General features: G+C 39.4%; 1 protein-coding gene across 5 annotated transcripts in view; it reads left to right on the top strand.

Annotated features, from left to right (window-relative positions):
• Positions 1 to 22,746, top strand: part of LOC127582046 (DENN domain-containing protein 1A-like) — a 437,758-nt gene that overhangs the window by 110,602 nt on the left and 304,410 nt on the right. For 4 of the 5 annotated variants that reach the window (XM_052037002.1, XM_052036999.1, XM_052037001.1 and 1 more), the window contains exon 3: positions 8,700 to 8,743. The exons of the other annotated variant lie outside the window; for it this stretch is intronic. In XM_052037002.1, the coding sequence (XP_051892962.1) occupies positions 8,700 to 8,743 (44 nt within the window). The remainder of the gene's footprint in view (positions 1 to 8,699; positions 8,744 to 22,746) is intronic. 5 annotated transcript variants of the gene reach the window in all.

Below are 22,746 nucleotides of genomic sequence, written 5' to 3'. Positions count from 1 at the left end.
TGGAGTTGGCAGCTTTCTACATTGTCAGACAACCATTAAAAAGATGTCTGACTAGTATACAGCTTTTAATTTTAGCCTGCTGGCTTTAATTTGGCTGCATAGTTTTGAACAAAATAAAAGGGAGGCTTAGAAATGTTTTACTCTTTTTACAGAGTGAAGATTTTGTTTACAAATAAAGTTTGATGCTTGCAGCATGAAGGTCAGTTACAATGAGAACTGGTTCATTATTTCTGCTACTACAGAAAGGAGCAGCGCCTAGAACCTCCAAAACTCTGTTAAAAGCATAGCTGCAGTTCCACCAAAGACTAGATTTGAGGATTCATACATGGTTGGGCACCAGATAACCACTTTCATTAATTCAGAAGTCTGAGCATTTTATCATGGCAGTGGCTGCTGCTGCTGGGAAATAATGACACCATGTCCTTGCTTTTGGAAGTTCTGATTTGTTTGTAGTTTGAGTTCAACATTTACTTGTGAATTTTTCCTGCATTTTTGTTTCTTTGCTATTTTCTAGATGGCGTAAATGAAGCTGTCTTCATTGTGAAGTTCTGTGTGTAGACAGTGGATTAAGGGAATTCTTTTTTTATGGCTCTGCTCCAATTCATTTGTTGGGAGTGGGATGAGTAGCATCCCACTACAGGCCAGTCATGAGTTTCTCTCAGTCACCCACAAGGATGACCAAATATTTACTGAACCGTGTGGACCGTGACAGGCTCAGGGGAGGAAATCCTGTCACCGGAGGAAGTAAGGAATGGAGAAACCTTATTTGATTATTGAATGTTGGTATAGAGATGAGTGCCTGTGCTACCATGTATCTGTAAACCTGGCTGAATTTGCCCATTGTCATCTTGAATTGAGATGTGTTTAGTGAATTGTCCACATTATTGCCTAATCATCTAGCTACATTTAAAGGAATGTCCTATGTAAAGGGAAGTCATTGAACTTTAGATATTCATTAAATTATCAGTTTTACTGATTGCTGAAGCCATTTGTTCCTTATCTCCTCCTCAACTCCCTTCACTTAGAAGCCTTTTTGGTGGGATGTCTATCTGCTATGGAGCAGTGCTCAAATGTTAAAAGTTTTCAACCCTTTGATTTATATTAAAAATTGAAAATGACATCCCCTTTCCATATATACACACATTAATAAACTGTATAATTTATTTAGCTTATTTTATGGATGAGATGTGAAAAGAATTTGGTAACTAGCAGTGTGCATTCTAATCTAACTTGCTCTCTAAATCTGTGAGTGAATTATGACTTTAAATATACTTAAATACATATGACTCCTTTGCAATATATATCAACACAATATAATATCCTTTCTCCTTTATCGCTGGAAGCCACAGTTCACAAATGATCAATCCCCGTAATTTGCACAATTTTGATTGCCATAGAGAAATAGGAAAGACACAATATTTTATGTGTATCCTTCCACTTCATTTATAGTAGTCCCGAAGCTCCTCTGGATGCTTTGCAGTGTTTCTTCCTGACAAATTCCACATTGTTGGTTGATCCCCAGTGATTGAAGAGCCCTGAGAGACAATGTGACAACAACTTTCATAAAAAGAAATTTCTAGGAGCGGGTGTTGAAGAGGTACATGAGATATTTAATGGAGAAACAAAATCAGGAAAACAGGGCTTGTGAATATATCAGTGCAGAAGGACGAGGAGTCTGACCTAGAGTAATAAAAGACAAATTTAAGAAAGTTGACAGCAAATACTTAATCTGAAGTATATACAGTAAGGGTGTTGCAGGCCAAGATTTAAAAGAAGATTCTTGATTGAGCAATGGGAAGTTGTTTGGGTTCTGGAAAGAGGTAATCAAATTGCCATCCTCATTCTATTCTTGTGACTCCTTGGACTGTTTTGCTGTGATATAGCTGGTATGTTGATTATCATGATACAATCTGGTCTAAAAAAACAACATCATCACTTTTATGCAATAAAAACACAGAATGCGGGAAACACTCAGCAGGTCAGACAACATCTGTGGAAAAAGAAACGTTAACATTCCAGTTCAAAGACTCTTCATCAGAACTGGAACAGAGAGAGAAAAAAGTTAGTTTTAAGTTGCGGAGAAGGGTGGGGGTGGGGAGAGAGATGTATAGGACAAAGGGATCATCTGTGACTGAAAGAACAGAACTTTGGAAGAACTCTTTGGGCTGAAATTGGCTGTGGAGATGGTTTGTTAATGGGGCAATGAGAGGTTGATTTAAAAAAAGTGTGATGTTTTACAAGTAGCAAGTCAGGATGTACAAATGGAGAGAAGGGAAAGAAAACGGCCAATATCACAGATGGGTGATTTGTGGCGAGAATGGCCATTTCTGATACAGACAGAAAGTGAGTTATTGGAAGGTGGAGAGCTCAGTATTGAGTTCTGAAGTCTGCAAAGTGCCTAGGCAGAAGCTGAGATGCTGATCCTCAAACTTGCATTGATCCTTGTTATAACTGTGCAGGAGGCCATAGACAGACAGGTGGGAGTGGACAACTTAAAGCAGTGTCGCCGTTGTGCACTGAATGCAAGTGCTGCACAAAGAGGTCACCCAAACTAGTATTTGGTTTCTCCAATGTAGAAGTAATCACATTGTAAACATCAGATGCAGTATATTGGATTGTAGGAAGTGCAAGTGGATCACTGCTTCCCCTGGAAAGACTGTTTGGGTCCCTGGATAGTGGGAAGGAAGGAGGTGAAAGGACAGGAATTGCAGCTGCTGCAGTTGCATGGGAAAGTGCCATAGGATGGGGAGTGGTTGGTGAGGACAGAAGAGTGGACCAAAGAGGCGTGAAGGGAACAGCTCCTTCAAAATGCTGAAAGGGGAGGAATGACTGATGGTAGAATCTTGTTGGAGCTGGCAAAAATTGTGGAGCATAAAAAGTGGAACCTGTTGGGTTGGAAGGTGAGGACCAGGGGAACTCTCTCCTGACTCAGTATCAAATTTCAGTTCTCCAACTTCCGATAACTCGCTTTCTCTATATTGGAATTGGCCATTTTTGTTGTAAGCCATCCATGAGTGACATTGGCTCAGTTTTACTTCTCTTCATTAGCACACTCTGACCTGCTATTTAAAACACATCACACTTCTTTTTCACCCTCTAACTACTCCCATTAACAACCCATCTCCACAGCTACCCTGGCCCCAGCCTATCATAAACATTCTCTTTTCTCTTGTACACACCATCACCCACCTCCCCCCCCCCCCAAAACCTAAAACTTGCTTTTCTCTCCCCATATCCCAGTTCTGATAAAGAGTCTTTGACCTGAAACATTACCTCTGTTTCTCTTTCCATAGATGCTGCCTGACCTCCTGAGTGTTTCCAGCATTTTCTGTTTTAATTTCAGATTTCCAGCATCTGCAGTTTTTCTTTGATTTTTACTTTATAGCTTTTGCCTTTTTTTTCAGATTTTGATGGAAATTTTTCAATCAGTAATTTGGTTAAATTCCAGAGTTTCTTTCATCGTTTCTCCAACCCACTTGCCTGCACTGTTTTGGTAGTAGGCAGCTTACTTCTGCTTCCAGAACTGACCAACAGCATTGGCATTTGTCCTTTGTGGGAAGCTCCATCTAGTGGCTTCACTGAGAATCCTGCAATGCAATCAACACATTCATCTGCTGCTGTATCACATCAAGGTTTGAGCTGATATTTCTGCAGCTTATGCCACTTGAAATTTTTAATGGTTTTTAACTGTTGTATGTATATGTACATATTTTAAAAACACTTGTGAAAGTGTGTATGAATCGGTGTGGCCTATTTGTTAATGTTTAAAACCAATTCCTGTAAACTTGACTTGTCAATTTCCCAGGGAAGTGGCATTTAAGCAGAGACTACAATGTTTAAGTAATAGTTCTGCTTCAATTTCAACTTGAATTTCTTTCTCTATAGAAAGTTCTTGGAGCTTTTGTAAGGTGGTGGGCAGTCAGTGTACACTTAGTAAGGGAGCGAGTGAAACAAAAACCCAGGGAGTTGGAAGAATACAAAAGCACAAACCAAGAGAGTTGAGAGGAGGTTTTTAAAGGTAGCGATGGAGATACAAAAACAAAAGTGCTGAAGAGGGGAGTTAACTCAGGGAAAGATATGTTGAGGAACAGCCATTAATGAAGCTCAGGCATTGTACACAGTGCTTAAGACTACAAGGTCACAGAATTAGGGAGAGGCAAGGCATGGAGAAGTTGAAACCATTTTTAAAAAAAGCTATATTTTAAAGTTGTACAAAGCTTAAAGATTGAACAGAATATGGCTAGTGTCTATACCATTGTGTATAAAATAGCTGCAAAATGCAAGTTTTAAAACACATGACACTTTTTAATTCTGGGTAAATTAATGTGGATAGTTGCTTTGTAATGAACATGCGCTCACCAAGGTTTGACAGTTCCTGTTAACGTTGAATGCCAGCTTCCTTGCAAGGTATGTATTTTTGCCCTGGATCATTGGGCTATAAACAAAAAAGGACTCCTAGAATGACTGCAGTAAGAACAGTGATTAGTTGTTCAGATCATGTTCTGCTGAATAAAGCACAGGAGTCTACAGATGCTGTAATCTGGAGCAAAAAACAAACTGCTGGAAGAACTCAGTGGGTCAAGCAGCATCTGCGAAGACAAAGGGATGGTCAATGTTTCAGGTTGAGTCCCTGCATCAGGACTGAGAGTGCAGAGGGAAAATAGCTAGTATATAGAAGTCAGAGGGTGTGTAGAGATGGGCTGGTAGGTGAACGGTGGAACCAGATGAGGGAAGGATGAGGGGCGGATGGAACCAGGTGGGGGAGGGAACAGGAACGGTGAACCAAGGGAGAAGAAACCCAGGTGGATAGGTATGTAGGTAATGGGTTACTGAAATTGGAAAAGTCAATGTTCATTCTCTTGGGTGTAAGCAATCCACGGGGAAATTGAGGTCCTTTTCATCCCTTGTCTTCCTTTTCCACTCCCATCGGTCCTTTTTGTTCACCTTTTCCATACCCCCCCCCCCCCCCCCCCGCCCCACGTTACTAAGACTCATTACCCTCCCCTACTGGGCTCCATGTACCCGTCACCTACATACCTATCCATCTGGGTTTATGCTCCCTTGGTTCACCTTTCCTATCCCCTCCTCCACCTGGTTTTCATCTGCCCTTCATCCTTCCCTCATCTGGTTCCACCTATCACCAGCAACCCCTGTCTCTACCCTCCCCCTCTCCCACTAGGTTCTAAATGCCTAATTTTTCCCCTTGCCTGTTTCTATCCATCACCTACCAACCTCCATCTGAGCACTTCCCACTCCCCCTCCTCCACCTGGCTCTCTGCCCCTCATTCTGCCCCCCCCCGCCCATTTAGTTCCACCTACCAGCTCCTGTCTCACCCCCCTCCCTCTCTCTCACTTCTATATGCAGGCTCTCTTCCCTCTACATTCTCAGGGTTGATGAAGGGCCTTGACCCGAAACGTCGACCAGCCCTTTGACTCTGTGGATGCTACTTGTACCACTGAGTTCTTCCAGCAATTTGCCTTTTGCTCTTACTGAATAAACTTGAGTCAGGAATTACATTCATGAATTCATTATTGCTCTTGACTTTTATAGGTGCATTGAAAATAGGAAATGTGCTTTGTACAACAGAAAAGATGTGTGGTTGGTTAGGCTGAGTCCAGCTAGCTGTCTGTCTGAATCTTGCTCTGATTATGGAGAGAAAATTGTACTTGCAGCATACTTTTCCAACTGAGTATATTTAATGATACAGAAGGGGAAATTTGAGAGATTAAATTTCCAATGGCCTGAGGACCCACTTTCTCAACACCAGAACGAACGAAAGATATATCATTTAAACTCTCAGCAGTGGACTTGCAGATTGGGGAAAATGTGCTCACTCAATCTTTGTTTGCATACATGGGGACCAATAAGTATTGGTACAAAGAAACCGGAGCCTATATTTCATGGTCAAAGGTGAAGTGACAGTGCTTGCTGTTGACCTTAAAGATAATTTGCTGCAAAAAATTTAGTAATCTATTTAATGGGGACTTCCTTTTCTTGACATTGGTTGCCGTGAGCCCAGTTCGCTAGGAGCCCATCCATCCAGCAGCTGCAAAGTCATTCAAAGCAATCAAAGAAGTGGGTAAAAAGCACATATTTAACAAGTGTTTTTAACATTTTGCGCAGTGCAAAATAAAGATTGGAACATGTATAACAATAAGGAAAGTTAAATGTGAAAACATTTAATATACAAAATAGTATCTTAAGATCATTAATATTTTGAAGTATTTATCCGAGGGAATTTTAATCCAGGTATTTAAGATTTCTTTGAGTGCCAGGGAGTTTGCTCAGATGTATTATGGTCAGTACGCCAGACAAGGCCACAATTACTCCTTGGCAAACTCCTTGTGCAATGAAGCAAAACATTCAGGCTGTTTTTACAATGTGACCAAGTCCATAAATACCTGAAGTTCTTATCAATTCACTGATTACAGCAGAAGAGGCTGTAAAACGGTGCAGTCTGTAGATATACGTGCTTGTAGTCGAGCAGTTGCTGGCGGTTTTGCAGTGTGACCATGATGAACATTGACATTTTTGTTGTCATACAACTGTAATGGTTGTACCATTATAAACTACTGCAAAGAAAGTGGGTATATGGAGAAGCTTAGAGGAATGTAGGAAATGTGTTTCTCTGTGTGTGGGTGAAGGAGTAGCAGTGAATGTTATGGTCAGGAAAAAAAACAGGTGTGATGGAGGGGATAACTGCATCAAATTCTGTTACATTATTTCTGTATCTATTATGCTGATTAAACGTGACAATTAGGCCCAATGCAGCAGTTTTCTGGTCAAATTGATTCTTTATTTGTTACAAAAATAATTTGTGAATTGTAAAACTATTGCAGATAACTAGTGGAATTCACAGGTCCATGGATTCTTGCTAGCATAATGTAACATTCATTTTTTTCATGAAAAATGCTATCAGACATACTTATGTGAAGCATTTATTTTCATAATATTGATACAGTGAATCAAAAATATTGTAACTTGTGACCATCTTGTCACTAAATTCATTTTTTAGTTCAATGCAATTAGGCTCTCATTATCACAGTAATGTTCCGCTGAAAACCTCAGACTTGCTTGGAATAGTATTTCAAGCCAGTAACCTGGTCTAAAATATATTTCTGTGGAAAATGTTCTTTATGTATTTGTCTTTGGGTTGCTATCAATAATGTTCTCTGAAATAAGTTGCAAACTACTTGAACCACAGCTGTTCTGGTCACCCTATACAGTCAAGCGGCCTAACACTCATTACCATGTCTCACAATGGGAAGTTGTGTGGGGTCAGATTAATCAATGAAAGTGAAAAGTCAGTTCATTTTTTTTCTGGTTAATTACAGCATTTCCATCATTATCCCTCTAATTTTGTGATATTGCCTTTTATGTATTAAATATATTGTTTGTCATATCAGGCTTCAATGTTTGTACATCATAAAGCCTAAAGGGTTAAAGATGTATGTCATCAAAATCAATAACAATCCCTACACAGGAAATCAAATCATTATGTGGATCAACATTGTCTGAATTGACTTACTCTATTTTTCCCTATTTACCTAGCAGCCATGGTACTCCAGGGATGCTGGTGCATGAATTGAGCACAAATTATGTTAAGTCGCAAGCACCGATACAAGTACTTCACGTTACAAGCAAGCACATCCTGTAGCCAGAGGATGTGCTTTGACTATACATTCTTCAGGGGGACTTTTAAAACTAATTTTACTTTGGGATTTTTAAACATTTTTTTTAAAGGTGAATGAATTCCAACACAGGCTTATTATTTGTGTCTCAGATGTATAGACAATTTTTTTTTGTTGTTACAAGACTCATTCTGTATGCCACTGATCATTGTTTATACAATGGTATGTTGTTTTATGTGGATCAGCAGTTGATTCCAATTTTGTCTCAATTAACTACATTCATGTAATTGAAGCTAATAGAACTGGATCACAATCCCCTGCCAATGCACTACATTTCATAATCTAATGACAGCAGAGATCTGACAAAACAAGTTGAAGCGTATGTTTTAAGAAATATTTGCTGTCACTTATAGTGTTCTGTGTGTACAGCTTCCCTTTTTTCCCTCCTTAAATCTTTGATACTGTTGTCATGCATGCTGACAAAGGTTCAGCACTGCTCTAATTAGCCTCAAGGAACTGTTTGGAGTCGGGGATTTTTTTTTGGAAGAATTCCACGCATTAAATTGACCCTTCTGCATGTCCCCCTATTATTCATAAGTTGATCTCTGATAACACTGTGCAAGCTCTGCTGGATGCTGGTAGCAGAACATCAGTAGCTGGCAGAGATGTAGCCTAAATTTGGAACATTTATCTTCTTATGCTCTGTAGTCAGCCAAACTAGGGAGCTAATAAAATCACAATCAAAGCAGGCTCTCTGGAATTTGAAAGACCTTCTGATATTCTGGCAACACATCTAGATGGCAATTTGCAGTTAGTAGGAGGTTAGGGTAGAAAACTGCCTTGAAGCTAAAGGGTGCGCCAAATATTCTCCTTTTTTTCCCTAACTGGAGGAGGGAAAAGGGGAAAGCCTTGAACAGTTCTCACTGGCCCTAATCACCATAACAGCCTCAGCTGCCCCTTGGATCCCCTGCCAGGTCCCTATCATCTTCTGATCAAATATTAATGTGTGATACTCTGCTTGCTCGCTAATCCAAAGCCAATTAATATTATCTGTCAATTATTTACAGATCCTGAGGTGCGGAGGCAATTCCCTGAGGACTTCAGCGACCAGGTTTGGAATGCGTAATTAACTTTTTTTACATGGCAAAATTTATTTCAGAGTCACTCAAGATACCACTGCTGTTCAGTTTAATGAAGGAGACAAATGAATTTTTTGGGGGAAGAGATGGGGGTGATAATTAAGAGCCACTGATGAAGATGATGATGGCATTGACAGTTTGAAAAGATATACAGTAGGAGGCAAAATTTTGTAACCCAGCATGATGATTTTAAAAGCAATTCTATGAGGTAAAGCACATGCCAATATACGTGAACAAAAGATGAAGTAGGTGTTTTAGGTTTTCTTTGTGCCCACTTTCTGGCAATAGCTGTTAATGTGATAAATTGGAAGTCCAAGTAAAAGAGCATCAGTGATATCTGATGCAAACAATGGACTGTGGAATTTATGAAACCTAATATGTGATTGTACGCCTTGCTGTAGTAATCTTTCTAACCAGTTCTCTTGATGGCAGTTTTGAAAAGATACTGTTTATTACATTCACTATCTAATTACGTCAGGTGCACAAAGGCGCAATTTTACCTTAAAATGTTTCTAAACCAAACTGCCTTTAAACCTTATAAATTTTCTGTTTATATTCCCAACCGTCCCCAAGAGCTTTCAATACTGAGAGGGCCTCCATAGTTGCTCTGTATTGGGATATTTTTCTGCTAATGGATAGGAGGCACTTGAGCTTTGTACATGGGATGTAGATATTGCTGGGATCCATGTATTGACCATCCCTTAATTATCTTTAAACTGTAGCTGGCTTGGCCATTTTTGGATGGCATGTAAAAGTCAACCCACATCAGTAGTTCTGGAGATTATATGACACATAACCTCCAGAGCGAGTAGGGGAAGTATTTTCTTCCCCTGTAGGATATCAATGAATCAGATGGATTTTTATGACTATTCAAAAGTATTGTTCCAAATTTATTTAATCGCCTAAATATGTCAGTCTTCTTGCCATTTGATCCATCATCATTTTTGTGGGAATGGCCTGATTTGCTTGACTCATTTCCTTCCTCTCACAGTATGAGTAAATATTAAAAATCCTTTATGGTCAGTAGTTCATTCTTAACATTATTTAATTCTCCCACCCCACCTCCAATTAAATCCTTTTTGATCCTTAAGATCCGCCAAAGCTACTCACTATTCCAGCGTAGTCTTGCAATGCAAACATAAATCCCAGCTTCTTTTCTCTTCTGCAAACCCTCGTTAAAACCTCCATTGCTTGTCTTCACAGCCTTCCTTTCTCGACAACACGAGTGAGAGCAGCTGATAAGATTGAGACCATGTGGTCAGTGGTATCTGTCACTTCCCTCCGCTCCTCTTGCTCATGGAGTCCGTCTACCTGCCCCAGTGCTGAATGTGTCTTTCTCAATTGTTCATCCATCTCCCCTCTCACTTTCTCCAAACCTGTCTTATGCATGACACCCACCTCCTGTTCCCTTGTCCCTGTTAGCATCAAATTGCTATCTACCCCATTTCCCTTCCTGACCCTTGTGCTTAGCTCAGCCATGCAAATCTCTTCCCAGGGAGTTTTATTTTGCCAATCTGAATACCTTCTGAGGGCCACTTATGGGAGCGCGGAAGTCCTCAACTTCTTGAGAGATTGTACGAACGTACAACTAGGAGCAGGAGTAGGCCACTTGACCCCTTGAGCCTGCTCTACATTTAATAAGGTCATGACTGATCTGATTGCAACCTCAACTTCACATTCCTGTTAGCTACTTAACAAGAATCTATCTGACTCTGCGTTAAAAATATTCAAAGACTCTGCTTCCACTTTGAGGAAGAGAGTTCCAGAGGGAAAAAAAATAAATCGCCTAATTTCTGTCTTAAATTGACAACCTTTTATTTTTGAACAGTGAGCCAAGTTCTAGGTTCTCGAACATGAGGAAACAGCCTCTGTACATTTACCCTGCCAAACCCCCCTCAGGATCTTGCATACTTCAATCAAATTACCTCTCATTTTTCTGAACTCCAGTGCTTACAAGACTAGCCAGTCTGACCTCTCCTCATCAGACAATCGGCTCATTTCAAGTATTGGTTGTTAAACCTCTCTGAACTGCTTGCAGTGCATCAATATCTTAAATGAGGTGTCTAACATTGTACATGGTACTCCAGATGTAGTCTCACCAATACCCTATTCTTGCTGATATCGTTAGATTAGGCTTTGATATTGAACTCATGGAGTCCAACAACAGTGTCAGCTTCCTCCATTTTCCCAGCAGTTACTCTCGGATTATCTGGAGCTAAATCTATGGCAGTTTATACCTGGTTCAGGTTCAGTGACTCTCTTTCAAAGAGGAATGGTTTGAGGGATTTGGGTATATTTAAGGTAATGTACATTTTTCTGAGTTAATTTGGTTGCTAATGTAAATGTATTTATTTTAAGTGGTTTCTAGTGCATCAGTGTTTTAATTTAAATTATCTTTTAAATTATTATAATTTTTTAATCATTCTATTAAAATTGTTATTTTTTTAAAGTTTTGAATATTTGTGAATGTTTGTGAATATCAGAGGCAAAAAAAAGTCTTTTGACAATTTCAACAGTTGTTATACCAGATTCTGTGACGTTGGCCCAAAGCTCTTCAGGGGCAGTGTTTGCCATTTTTGACAGGAAGTCCCTGCACTTCTTAGGGCCTTCTGGATCAGAAGCTGGCTTTGGGGATCAGGTTGCTGTTGCAGTTAAGCTTAGTGGGGAAACAGTGAACTCTGGCAAACTGCCGCTTATTGAGACATGCTGGATGGAGATATCCCATGGGCCACATGATGTGCACCATCATAACATGTTGAAAACAGCTCCCTTTTCTCGGGTACTTTTTCTTCTTCTTGGATACAGTCCTCTGTCCTTCACAAATGCCATCGTCGATCGCACCTTAAAAAAATGTTTCCCCCCATCACCCAACCTTATTATAAACCTTGCTTCCACTTCACCCTTCAACAGTGGCATATTTCCAAATTTGTGCCAATGTTAACCCAGTGCTCTTTGTTTGAATCCCGCTAAATTTTCAACCTGGCACAATACAGAAGTATTTCTGGTCAAAGTCACACGTGACATCCTGTGTGAACGTAGCAGAGCTCTATCCCTCTTTGTCCTTCTTGAGCAGTGAGCAACTTTTTCTCTTGATTGATTGGCTATTCCCAGTCTCGTCTAGCTTGGTGGGACTTCACTTGCCTGGTTCCATTCTTATCTGTCCAGTTGTAGCCAGAGAATCATCAGCAAAGGCTTCTCTTCCTACTCTTAGACTGTCATCTTTGGTATCTTCCAAGGATCTACCCTTAGCTCCCCCAATTTCTTTAACTATTTGCTCCTGCTCAGTAGCATCCAAAAGCACAGCACCCAGACCTTCTACATGTTGCTGATAACAAGCTCTATCTTGCTCTCAGTTCCCTTGTCTTTTACTTGTCAGACTGCTTGTCTGACATTTAATTCTGGATGAGCAAAAATTTCCACCAACTAAATTGAAGGCATCTCCTTCCTGTTCCTGTCAGTTATCTTTCACTGGCTAACAGCTCCTGTCCCCTCTCTAGCAAATGTCTTAAGCTGCAGTAGGTTCTTTGCAAGCTCAGTGTTATATTTAAGATGACCTTTGGACAACACTGGGACTGTCTTTTTGACCTCTCTAATATTCTTTGGCACCACCCCTGCCCAGCTCATCTGTTGAATCCCTTATCTACCTCTCTTACACCGAGATGCAACATATTCCAGGGCTCTTTCCTTTCTTTATCTCTTCATAAACCTGCATTCATCCAAAACTGTTGCTTTTTTTTTACTAACTTGTACCAACACCCCTGATTTAAATTGGCTCCCAGTTAAGCAGTACCTTGATTTTAAAATTTTCTTTTTCAAAACTCTTGATGGTCTTATTCTTCACTACTTCTACAATCTAAGCCAGCCCCACGGTCCTTTATGTGGCACCATCTCTGGCCTCCTGTACGTTGATGAATTTAATCGTTTCACCTTTGGCAACCATGCCTTTGCCCTAACATCTGATTTCTTTTTTGAACCTCTAACTGCTCACCCCCACCCATGACAACCTTGCAGTGCTCCTTAAAACCACCTCTGACTGAGCTTCAGCCCTCTGTCCTGTTTCATGTCGCTGTGTGTCATTATGTTTTTGCCAATGTTTCTGTGAACTACCTTGAGATGTTTTGATTAATTAAGGGAGCCATACTGATGAAAGTTGTTGCCGCTAATTCTGCTGTCTCTTGTCAGAGTACAATTTTGTGGGTGCCTTGGGAGTGCTGCTTCAGTGATATGTCCATTCTTTATGGGTGAGACAAGAAAGGAACTGAGAGGGGATGTTCTGGTGGATCTGCCCTGCTCTAGTGCGCTCCATTGGGTGCAAGTCATATCCCAGGTTCTGCAGACAACCTCAGCGTTCATTTTCAGCTGAAGGTGACTTACTGAACTTGGAGTGACTTCAGCTTTCCAACTTTCCTGCTCTGTGTGGCTCTTTGTAATAAATGATGTATTTTCCCCACTTAATTATTGGGGAGCATGAATTTTTAAGCAAGTAGTTAGGATAAGAAAAAATATCCTTCCAAAATCTATTTTTGCTCAGCTTTTCATTCTTAGAGAATATCATTAACATTGCAAGATTTTTATATTGTATTTAAGGTGTCTTAATTTTTTACTACCAAATATTCAATGCAAATTAATTTTAAGTCACTGTTTTACAGTGAAAACTTGAATCATTTGTAATATTGACAACAAGGTGTATAAAATCCAAATATAAATTGTGTTGTGTACCATATTTTAAGGACCTGAATCCTGGCCACCTCAAAGAAGGTGAAGTACCTTGCACTGATATCCCGTTTTAGAAAGGGAATACAATTCACTAATTGATCTTGATTGCTGAAGTCTATTTAAACAGGGTAGAAGACAGGATACCTACAAATTTTCTTCATCAGAAAAAGATACGTTTTACAGGTGTCATGCGGAAAAAAGGAAGGAGAAAGGATGATCTATATTTATCAGATCATAATCCTGTTGTGTTATATATAACAAATAAACCTTTAATGTGAATATTTGAAATATTGCTAATATAATTAGGTAAAATATTGCAACAATAACATTTCATACAACACCCGTTTTATGCCTAGACCTTTCAAAAAAAAAGTCTTCATCTTGACAAATGTAAATAAAGCAAGAATGTATGATGTGTGCATTGGAGCTTGGCATCAGTGGTAAAACAGCCTAATCATGGATGCATGGGAGTGACTTTTCATCGGTAGGTTTTGACAGTGGTTTTAAACTCCTTGAGCTGTTTAACCTTATGATGTCACCTGAAGCTTCTGTTGTGTTTGCTGTTCTGTAAATCATCTAGGGTACATGCAAGTCCTTATTAATAAGCAAATCTCATTTTACTTCATGTTTTAATGTTTATATAGTGCACTTCTCTAAGTATTTCTGAATTAATTGCTCTAGAACAATATCTACACACCTTAATAAAGGTGTACAGCACATTTGGCATTCAGAAATTGTCCCTATTTGTACAAATGTTTGCTGTGTTTTTGCACTTAATTGGAAAATGGTGGCCTTCTTGTCAGGCAGGAAAGGCCTATTTGTTGGTTTGTCTGGTAGAAGTAAACTTTACACTGAGTCATGGCCATGTAACTGCCAAAGAAAAAATGATTTTTTTTTTAAAGTATTACATGAAAAGACGACTACAAAATATGAATTTTTCTGCTTGTTTGTGGGTAAAATAAATTTTAGATGTACTGTAGTCTTTGCAGTGGATCAGAGGCTTCTGTTGGAGCTGCTACTACCAGTGAAATTTTATTCCTAAAGGTCTTTATGCTACTGTGGGGGACTCTGTCACAAATTATTGTGGCTCGATCCTTTAGAAACAGAAAAAGCATGTTAGATCGGCATCTGTGACTGACTAATGATGGCCAGGCTTTTGGCTTCCCTTGAGCCACAAAGCTATTGCTGCCTTTAGAGAGGAAAAAGCATAAGAAGAAAGGGGAGGGATGAAAGGGAGTCACAAATCTGCGGCCTCGGAGATGTATGACTGCTAGGCTGGTTGTCTGCATGGCATGATAATCCATTTTGATCTCCTCAGTCTTAATTGTCTGCTAAAGACAAATGGGCAGTAAAAGTTCATCAGTTTCATCTTTGCTTCTCATTTATGGGCAGAATAAATGAGCCATCACGACAGAAGAAACCTTTCTTTTTGACACGGAAGTAATGCAGACCTGATGTGTTATTAAAAGTCTTTCTCCCTCATTATTTCAGACTCTTAGTGCTGATAGATCTCAGTGTTTCATGAAAAATATAATCTGAAATGTAAATAAGCTGTCTGATACAAAGAGATGATGTAACAAATGAGCTTTCACTTTGTAGAAATCTTGCTTATAATCACTTACTCTCTGGTATTTTTACAGCAGTAGTGTTATGATATGTTAAATACATTGCTGCAATTCATTTTGGGGAAATAAAACATTTTTGTGCAGCATGTTACAATTTTAAAATTGATTTGAAAAAAAATTACTTAAAGGGGTAGAGAAGGAGAGTTGACAGGTCTTGTAGTTCAGTTTTTCAAACTTTGTTTTTCTGTAGCTGAAAGTATAAAGGAAATGTAAATTTATAATGTAGCTGAAATGTAAATGAATGTAAATATTTTTAAACACAACATGGTCAAAATCTAATTAATGAGGAGGATAGGTCTGAACAGGTTTTTAATTTTTTTTATTATACCAGTGTTATACTCATTAGCATAAAGTTTAAAACAAGTATTATATTGTTTTTGAAAATAGACCATGAGCATTTTTAATGATCCTTTATCTTACACCTTTTCCAATGGATTAATACTCTTTCCCTCCTACAAAAGATGATATTTGCATGTGCGTGGACCAATTTGTTGTTTTCATCAGACAGCCAAACAAATATAGACAAATAAGGCATCTCCTCAGTGGAACAAGGTCATCATCTTGGAGGTCCTGGGTCAGGCTCAGCCTGTCAGCATGCACTTATCTTTAACCCAATGATGTTTGATCATTTTCATTGGATGGATGACAGCTATATTCCCAAAGACGATGAACTGGTTGCTGGGTCACAAATTGCTGGCCGTCCATACCTCTGCTACAAGGACAGCTGGAAGCAAGATATGAAGATGGCACACAACTAGGGGATAGCTGCTGGTGTCTGGATTGTGCTGGAGGACATTGGCTGAGGCCAGTGCAGCAAAGATTTCTAGGTCAGTGAAGGGCTCCTGATTCGATGTTCAACAGAAAGTTGACTATCAAGACAAAAACCATCATTCCATGGAACAGAAAGCTGCTAAGTTCAAGTCCAAGCAAATAAAACTCTTAGAAAATTAACTGTGCCAAAACACCCACAAGTGAATGCAGAGTAAAAACAATCTCCTATTTTATCAGATAAATAAATTATGTGGTACATGATTCAACTGTACAAATTAAAATCCAAATTTCTCCTCTGGTTGATGGACTTGTTCTTGGTTGTTGCAAGCTTGAAGGCTGTATTAATGGGTTTGGTTCCTGTGGTGCTTTTTCCCTTCTGTAATAGTTTAACAATGGCTTGTATTTGAATAATGCTTTGATCATGATGAAAACACCCCCACTTACATCAAAACTCAGAGATGGACTCCTGCACTTTAAAAGAAGTTGTAAGGAGTATTTTGTTTCACTGTAATGACATGTAAAGCAAAGGTGAAGGTGTGAGGATAACTGAAGGTTCAAGCTCACTCTAGTTCATGTATGTTCGTGCATCTCAATAAACCCCTCTGGAGAAAGTGAGTGGATGGTTGAGGATGAAATTAGCTTCAGCTGCAGTGGATTTTTGTGTAGGGACCAACTTGTGAGTGATGTCACTAAGTACATGAAATTTCAAATGGAGCTGTTGACTGTAAAACATAAATTCAACATTACTGTTTTACTGTAGACAAAATAGCACATTTCAGGAATACAAAGTAGTATTTTTGTTAGTTATCCAAATACCAATTAGTTGGCATTCCAGTAGTCAATTGGTAAGATTGTTGAATTACAACAGTTAATGAAATTCTAGAATTATGTAAAAACAAGAACATTTGGAATTATTGGAGCATTTTACAGGGTGAATAATGCTTGTTTAGGAAGAGTTTAGATAAATTACTATCACAATGGAAATGAATCTTCATGAGAATATTAACACTATATTTGATAATAGATATCACAAATTCAACATCCTTCTACAGATAGAAAACTCTTCTAAATATAAATATGAGGGACATTTCTCTGGAGCATCAGAGGCTGAGGGGTGACCTGATGGAAGTATATAAAATTATGAAAGCCATAGATAGGTTAGATAGTCAGCCTTTTTCCCAGGGCGGAAATGTCAAATACTAGAGAGCCTACGTTTAAGGTGAGAAGGGGAAAATTTAAAGGAGATATGTGAGGCAGGTTTCTTTTACACAGAGTGGTAGGGGCCTGGAACTCGCTGCTGGGGAGGTGGTAAAAGCGGATATGATAGCAATGTTTAAGAGACACATAGATAGGCATATGAACAGGCATGGAATAGAGAGATATGGACCATGTGCAGGCAGATAGGATTAATTTAGATTGGCATTGGTGCAGGCATGGTAGGCCAAAGGGCCTGTGTTGTACTGTTCTAAGTTTGGTGAGGTGGGAAAGGGTATGGGAATCGGAAACAAGTCAAAGGGGAGTTGGGTGAAGTTGGAAAAGATTTGATGATGGTTTGAAGAAATGGATGCTGAGGGGGCTGTCACGATGTAGTAACTCAGAGAATTCTCAAGTCCTGTGTATACCAGTAATGGGTGTGTGTTAATGAGGGGAGCAATGGGCAACTGGCCACAGGTGGAAGAGTAGAGGCTCTGAGTTGGGATGGAAGACAGGGCAGATTTGCAGAGGTAATTTAGGTGAGTGTTTGAAGGGATTTAGAAATAGGGCATGATATTTCCACATGAATGTACCTGGCCAGAACACTATATAAATGGTGGAATTTTCTACAGTTTGTATTTGTGTATCAGAAGGAACTTGGTGATGATCAAATCAGACAAATTAACCTGGAAGGAGACTAGGTGGTGATTTTTTTTTAGCAGAAATGGAAGTATGTTACTAGACTGGTGAACCAGAGGCCTGGACCTTGATCTGGACATTGGTTCAAATCTCACCATGGCAGCTTTGGAATTTAAATTCACTTAATTAAGTAACATTGGATTGTGATTATGAATCTACTGAATTGTAAAAACTATTTGTTCACCCATGTGCCTTAGATCCACTGTTGCCCTTGGTTGATTCTTGACTGCTAGAGAGGTTTGTAGAAGAAAGGGTATAAGGGGCTTGGCAACAAGTGCTAACCTTCCGGTGATGCTCACTTGTCTGAACGAATGATTGAAGAAAGGCATGCTGTGGTGTAACTAACTGACAATATAACCAGTTTAAGTGGCAGTGATATGAATAGGGTTGATCAGGTTGGGTTATCAAGTCCAGTTGGCAAAAACATATTCATTTGGCAGCATCTATTAGTAGTTTATTTTTAATGCTTTTATAAAGGGGGCTATGTGGGAGGGAAGGGTTAGATAGATCTTAGAGCAGGATAAAATGTCGGCACAACATTGTGGGCCGAAGGGCCTGTATTGTGCTGTAGTGTTCTATGTTCTAAAGACCCAAATTCATAAAGGGCTCTGTATAATATCCTGTATGTTTAATGATATGTGGTCTTGGTGTTTCAGCAAAAAACAGAGTTAATTCTGAAAGACTGGCCATTTGGACCATTTTCAGCAATTCTGTCTTTTAAAAATTTTGAACCTTCAAAAACAAAATTGCAAGGAGACTTCCAGGAAGATAGTTAGATGGATGTACCACAACATGATGAGAAGTGCTTGGTTAGAACCAGGGACACAAGCAAAGGTCTGGTCTGACACTCGAGCCAAACTTTGATCCACAACCTGAGACTATAGGCAGCAGCGAATCTGTGGGTTGATTTTAAAGCCACCACACTTGTGTTCTCACTCAACACCTACATAATTGGATTTGAAAGGTTTGAGGTCTGCTGTTGTGTATATGCTGCAGGCAATCGATCTGTGGCTGATGTAAATTGTCATGAGTGCCTTAATTGTATTTACCTCACAGTGCTGCTGCTAATGGAGCTGCAGCCACTTCAACAGTGCAGTAAGTTTTTATACTTAATTTATTCCTTTCCTGACAGCATTGACTCTAGCTGAGGTACAACTGCACAGGTACTGAGCACTGTGTAGCAAATGGACAGTCTTCATGTGTGAACTGAGACAATGAGTGGCCATCAGTCATTCAACCACAGGGGAATCATGACTGGCTTGACCCTGATCTCTGGACACAAATGTTGGTGAATAATGGTGAAGGACAGGAATGTTGGCTGTTTTTGTTTTTAACTCTCGACCTAACTCCAGGGTTCTGAGGCCATTGTATTACTTATAAAGGCCTCAAATAGCAAATTGCTTCACCTGAGTAGGCAAATACTGTTATTAGAAAAGCAATGGACCTTGGCAACCAAAAAAATGGGTGCCTCCATTGTTTTTGATTTTTTTCGATTTACACTGCTGCTAAAGGTGGCAGCATTTTGAGTGCTTTGATCCTGAATATGAACATTGCCTTGTGCATTTTATGCCTTATGTAGTTCGAGCTTGACCTTTCTATGTGCCTTGGCCAATAAAAGAAACAATCCCATATGGTGCCTTAATCACCTGACCTGGCACCTTTGGAGAACTGTAGGGGTGCACTCCAGGGTCCCTTTGTTCCTCTGCATTTATCAGTATCCTACCATTTATTCCATATTCTTTGCCTTGTTTTCCATCCCCAAAGGCCTCACACTTCCATATTGAACACTGTTTCTCGCTTAAAAGATCTTTTTCTTAATAATGCACATTGCTTATTGTAGGTACTTTTAGTTGCTGAGATTTGCAGCATGTGGGAACTGAAATAATAGACCTGTTGAAATAATGGTGATATTGAAGCAATTTTTGTTAGTAACTACATAGCAATTTTGCTAATACACTTTCTTTGAAATATAAGTGTGTTTCTCCCACCTATTTTGCTTGGTAGTATTGGTGTTAATTACTAATGCAAAGTAGTGTGTTTCGCAATGCAGAAGTAATGGGAACTATTAATCTTGATCATATGTGTTAGCAGTGGCTCGGTAGCATTCTGAGTTAGAAGAATTGGAACAGGAAAACTGAGCAACACACAAAGACATTGGAGGAACTCAGCGGGTCAAGCAGCATCTATGGAGAGAAATGGACAGTCGACATTTCGGGTTGCGACCCTTCATCTGTGGAAAACAGGAAAAACTGTGACTCACGTTACAGTGCAGTACTGACTGAATATGGCTCTCTTGGAGGTGCCATCTTTTGGACCAGGCACTAAAACAAGACCCATTTGGCCATTTCAACTTGGCCTAAAGGACCCTATGTCTTGAAGAAAAGAATTCATTCCAGTGCCCAAATGTCCCTCAGTCGCATGCAAAAAAACACAGAAAATCAGGACATTATCCCATTGCTGTTTGTGGGAGCTTGGTGTGTACAAACTGCCACTTTTCCTAAATTCTAACAGTGATTACATTTTGGAAGCTATTTATTGGCTGTAAAGTTTTTGGAATGACTTAGGCTTTAAGACACACCTTATAAATGCATATTTATTTTGTATTTATATTTAGTGTTTTTTTTCCTATTTATGTTCTATATAAAAGTAATTCTGACGGTTAGTATTAGAATGTGTGGTTTTAGCATGAAGGTGGTTAATTTATAACTTCTCAGGCAGCTGAGCATCCAGATCTCTGTCTATGATGTTTGCAGCTGATTAAGATATTTCTATATGCATTGGCCAATTTTATTTGCTACTTTAATCATCTGTCCTGGTATCTTCAGGGACCTGTGGACAAGCTCTCCAGGGTCCTCTACATTCATCAGCATCCTACCATTTATTCCATGTTTCTTGCCTTGTTTTCTGCTCCTGAAGGCATTTCCTCAATTCTGGATTGAATTCCATTTGCCACTTTCCTGATACTAAAACCCAAGAGGGAGACTTGAACAAAGACCTTTTGACTTGAAGACCAGAGTGCTGTCATTGAGCCAAGCTGTGTGAGCAAACCAACTGATTATATTCAGGAGTCCACCACCAAATCAAAGGGTTACAATTCAAAGTATCTACAATCATCAAAAGTTCTTGTTAGCTTTTTAAAGAGTCAATCTTAGCAGTTTGACTATTGAATGTTCTTTTGCAATTTCTTTTACATTTTATGTAATTCAGAAAGCCCAAAGGCAATGTTGTGGATTAATGAGGATTTGGCATCCATACAGTTGTAATTCAGGGTCACTGGAAGGGGTAAAAGCAGCTTGACACATAACAAATCTGCTTGGGTTACTGTAAATTTATGCTCAAATTTCAAGTTCTGCATGTTATATGTTGGTTTGTTCCTGCAAGGATTAATTAAATGGAAGAAAGAACAAAAATGCTAGAATCTGGTGTGAATGATCACATGCCTGTTTGGGGTCTTGCCTTCAGATCATTACAAACCTGTATTTGGATGGCAATTGCAGTTATTTTGCAAAATTCTGCCATAAATATTTGCCAACTGTATTTAGAATAAAGCAGTTTATGCACATATTTGCAAAAATAATGCAAACTTCTTGTCAGTACATTTATTTAAAAGAAGTTGTGAATTGCTCTTTGCACAAAGAAATCAGCAAAAAAAAATTAGAGATTCAACTAAGAGATGAATCTTCAAGGGAGCTGATACAGGTGTGCAGGGCTATGGACCAAGTGTTAGGCAATGGGATTAATACAGAAAGGTGCCCGCTGGTCAGCGTGGATGAGTTGGGCCATATGGCCTGTTTCTATGCTGTATGATTCTAGGTGGAAGTTGGGGGTGACTGGGGTTTCTTTGCATTCTGACTGGCTTCCATGGAATGAGTAGTAAGAATAAAATCCATTTAAATCTTAGCCCCAAAGAACTGAATGTAGGCAAGAATCTAATTGGAAAGTTATTGGTTTTCAAAAAGCAGTTCTTATTTAAAGTTCATGCAGTTTTGTTTAAAGTGTGTCCCTTAGTCTGAAAGTCTTATTTACAATTAATTCTCTGCTTCCATCCTCTTTGAGCAAACCAATTTAACGATCATTTCATTTGGTGAGTTTCTGTTTCTCACGATTCTTTATGAGAAGCTGTGTCAGTGAAAATTAACATGAGAATTGTTCGTAAAACAAAAAATATACTGCTGCTGGAACTGTGAAATTTAAAACAATAGTGGAAATGTTCAGCAAGTCAGGCAGCATCTGAGGAGAGAGAAGCCGAATTAATGTTGCAAATGATAGCCTTTGAAAGAAATCAAAAGTGTATGAGGTTGCAGAGAAGGGGGAGGGGTGGAGAGAGCAAGAAAGACTGAGTGGTACAAAAGGTGGTGCTGCTGGATGAGATAGGGTGGTGACATCGTACTAATTACAGATGATCTGTCTGGTGGCGAGGTAAATGGGAAATAAGTGAGAGAGGGAAGAGGAAAACTACAGAGGAGCTGTGAGACGCAGAACACTGCAGTAGCTGGAAATCTGAAATAAGTGAGAATGGTTGACAGGTCAGACCACATCAATGGCAGTAGAGAAAAACAATGTTACATTATAGGTTGATAACATTGCATCAGAACTGGCTAGTTAGAAGATGAGAGGCTGTACCTTGAGCTTTAGTTGGGCTTTTGTGGAGCAGTGTAAGGGGCCACGGTCAGAAGCTAGAGTGGGTGTGCAATTGAATTAAAGTGACAGGCTACTGGAACTCAACAGAGATGCTCTGCTTAGTGTTTGCTCAGTCTGTGTTTCTTTACTGTAGAAGAGCACTGTAATGTGAGCACTGGGTGGTGTACTCTAAATTGGCAGTGGTGTTAGTGAACTGCTGCTTCACCTGGAAGGAGTATTTGAATCACTAGATGGTGGGACGGAATAAGTTAAATGGTCAGGTGTTGCACTTTCTGGAAGGAACAATCCCTTTGAAGTGAGGGGAGGGAAGGGGAAGATGTGTTTGATGA

The sequence above is a fragment of the Pristis pectinata genome, chromosome 23 (genome assembly GCF_009764475.1).
Source record: "Pristis pectinata isolate sPriPec2 chromosome 23, sPriPec2.1.pri, whole genome shotgun sequence".
NCBI classification, from domain to species: domain Eukaryota; kingdom Metazoa; phylum Chordata; class Chondrichthyes; order Rhinopristiformes; family Pristidae; genus Pristis; species Pristis pectinata.
This window is presented reverse-complemented; position numbering and strand designations above follow the sequence as displayed.